Below are 3,411 nucleotides of genomic sequence, written 5' to 3' on the forward strand. Positions count from 1 at the left end.
CCCGTTCACGCACGCGCGCGCTTGTGGGCAGGCTAGCCTCCCCCTTTTTGTTTTTGCGTTGTTGTAGTTCGTGTTTTCGTTTGCAATTAGTAGATCGATGCCATTCTTTGTCTAGTCTTTTGTCTGAAGCTGCTTGGCCAATAGATCAGATAATATAAAAAAAAACAATGACCTAACGTGTGTTGTCTTCTCTGTTGTTATTGATTTTAAAGCAGCGATGTGTTCTTTTAGCTTTTATCATGGTATAGCGAGCGTGGTTGGAGGGCGTCACTGGCAGATTCCCCTTCTTTACTTTCACTGTTTTCAGTCAGTCTTCTATTTTTCTCAGCACTAATGTTATTGAGACACCAATTGTGTCGATGTGCTTCTCTTGACAAAGTCCCATGCAAACAGCATTTTACCTCGCTTATTTCGCGCCCTCCCATCCCCCAAACAAAAACAAAACATTAAACAAACAAAACCGAAAAAAGACACACGCACACACTGTACCCCCCACCCCGAAAGTGAGTAGTAAGCGTGCTCACACACCACCACAGACAAGTGCACGTGCGATTGGCGATAAGAAATTATCGTTTCCGGTCGAGCGAGACAAATCTGTTTGTTGTACGGTACCTTAAATTCCAAAATCCGCGTGTGTATATTATATCATCATGTAAACGTAATATAATAGCATAATAAGTAGACGTGGGGGTAGAGCAAGGCTTGTAGTGTGCGCTGGTCATGCAAGCGAGACGGGCGATGAATGAGCGAGCCGAGCAGCCGACACCCCACCCACCGACCGACTTACTGCGTCTGTTCCTCTGTCCCTGCGCCAACTGTCGCGCCTAGACGCTTGCTTATGTCAGCAGCCGCCGTTTTATTGATGGAATTGGAAGCTTTCTCGCCGTTCCCTTTCAAGATAAAGAAACAAAAACAAAACAAACATGTGCACATTGTAAAGGAGGAAATGGGGTTTATTTTTTAAAGTGGGGCGGGATGGTGTTTTTTTTTTCCTTGGAGGGGATTTTTTTTTTTGGGGGGGGGTGTGTCTTGCATTCAAATAAACTTTTGCAGCAATCAGTCTACCATAGGATTGCTTTTGTGTGGTGCAAGAGATAGATGGAAAATAGTTGTTTCTGATTACATCGAAAGTTATAAAAGGTATTTAAAAAAAAGAAGAAAAGTAGTGTTTCCCCATCTTCATATTTGTTTATTATGAAAGTTTTGTAATTCTGCTGAATTCTATTGAGTGTAATTTTGTCCAAGTTGGCTTGTGTTCCTGTCAAAGGTGGAGTTTAAAAAAAAAATGTTGCTAATGTATTTTCTGTGGCTCATCCTACTTTAATTTTGCTCTTTTCCAGGTGCTCCCGCTGTCTAAGTACCGGTCGGCGCTCTCAGCTTACTTCGCCACGGATGGCCACCCGAATGTGGTCAGCGTATGGGAGATCATCCTGGGCGAGACGAGCGCCTACGTGTTTTTCCAGCGTGGCTACGGGGACCTGCACTCGTACGTGCGGGAGAGGAAGCGTCTGCGGCAGCCCGAGGCTCGAACCTTGGCGCGGCAGGTGGTGGAGGCCGTCCGACATTGCCATGAGAGCGGGGTAGTGCTGCGAGACTTAAAGCTGCGCAAGTTTGTCTTCAAAGATAAGGAGAGGTGAGTCATTGTGTCCATAATTTAGTGATGGTTACTACAGGATACACATGCCTAGGGTTTGCTCTTTTTTTCTCTCTTTACTCATGTCATTTCCCTGATTTGTCCCTAACCAAGCGTGACCTCTGTGCTTTCTTGTCTTATCTCCTTTTTTTTTTAACTTTGAAAATGTGACTTCTTTATTATGAACTGTTTTCACTGTTTAAGTAAGAGTGACTGTTGGAGGGGGGCACTGGTAGTTAGGTCTTACTTCTTCTGTTGTTTCTACCTGTCTTGCTTTTTCTCCGCACAATATGACCGTTGATGTGTCAAAATGTTCCTCTTAACTATAATTTCAAAAACCTCCTTGCTAAAACTTAGCTAAAAGCAGCCAGCTGTTGTCATGCTTGATCACTGTGAATTAAATCAGATGCAACAATATTCTTAACTCTTTCCTGAATATTAGGATTTTAAAAAATAATTGATTTACCTTGTTAAGTGAGATTGATTGGATGTGTAAAAATTCAATGAATGTTTCCACTAGGTTTTGATTTCTGTTCAAGTTGAAGTGTGAGTTAATTGGCACTTGTAGAAAGTTGACATAAAATAAAAAGTCTCCTTTTTATTTAAATGGAACCGTTTAATTGTATGATACGAATGTTGAATTATTAGCATTAGGAAGTATTCTGGTGCTAGAGAGGGTTTTTTTCCGTACCATTTATTAATGATGTAAGAAAGGGAAGTGGTTTATTTTTGGATCATTCTTATTGTGTTTCATATGAAGCTGGAAGGATTTCAAGCATGGCCTGCATTAGTTCACTCACATCGCCTGAAAGATGGCTGACAAAAACAGTGCTTGTCACTGATGCAAGATCTGAAATAATTTTGTTCTTATTTTGAAGGCTTGGGAGTGAGCACAAGCAGACCCGTGCAACAATTACCTTTGTATCGTGGCCAGCTGTGATTAGTGTTGTGTGCAAGCACGTGTGTACCACTGTCATTGTATTGTCATCATCATTTGGGATTGCTTGTTTTAAAACATGCCTTTGTTTGACAATAACTTTTGGATGTGTATGTGGACTCTAGGAAGCCATTTAGAACCCATCTTTTTTAGACTGTTAAATTATGTCTCAGTTCAGTTCTCTGTATGAAAGGTTTGTTATAGGAACTATGAGGGGAAAGCTGACTTATATGACCTTATTGTGTTGCAAGTGCCGTAAAACTCTTACTTAAACGAAATGAAAGCTGACTTTTAAATTTTTTTAACCATTTCAGGACTGAGCTTCGTTTGGACGGCTTGGATGATGCCATTGTTCTGGAAGACGACGAGGCATCGGACACACTCACCGACAAACACGGCTGCCCAGCCTACGTCAGTCCTGAGATCCTGTCGGCCCGACACGGCTATTCAGGACGGAGGGCGGATCTGTGGAGCCTCGGTGTGATGATCTACACGATGCTGGTGGGCCGCTACCCATTCCACGACCGCGAGCCCATCGTCTTGTTCGACAAGATCTGCCGCGGCATGTACAAGATTCCCGACTCGGTGCCTGCCCGGGCCAAGTGCTTGGTGCGCAACCTGCTGAGGCACGACCCGAAAGAGCGTCTGAGCGCTGCAGAGGCTCTGGACCACCCGTGGTTCACGCGACGGGAGATGCCGGAGCCCCTCATTCGCCCCGCCCCCACACAGAAGGGTGTGGACCAGACGGTGCCGGACTATGATTACAATGGTCACGACGAGGTTCTGGCTGCCGGGCTGCCTCACTGAAGCAGCTGCAGCAACGGGATGCCCTCCCCTGTAC

The 3,411-nt window shown here is 44.4% G+C and overlaps 1 protein-coding gene across 1 annotated transcript in view; it reads left to right on the top strand.

Annotated features, from left to right (window-relative positions):
* Nucleotides 1-3,411, top strand: part of LOC101845010 (tribbles homolog 2) — a gene marked incomplete in the record, with an annotated part of 9,889 nt that overhangs the window by 5,635 nt on the left and 843 nt on the right. The window contains 2 exon segments of the mRNA XM_005101439.3: nucleotides 1,341-1,633; nucleotides 2,885-3,411. Of these exon segments, the coding sequence (XP_005101496.1) occupies nucleotides 1,341-1,633; nucleotides 2,885-3,377 (786 nt within the window).

This window comes from Aplysia californica, unplaced genomic scaffold, assembly GCF_000002075.1.
Source record: "Aplysia californica isolate F4 #8 unplaced genomic scaffold, AplCal3.0 scaffold00283, whole genome shotgun sequence".
Lineage (NCBI taxonomy): Eukaryota > Metazoa > Mollusca > Gastropoda > Aplysiida > Aplysiidae > Aplysia > Aplysia californica.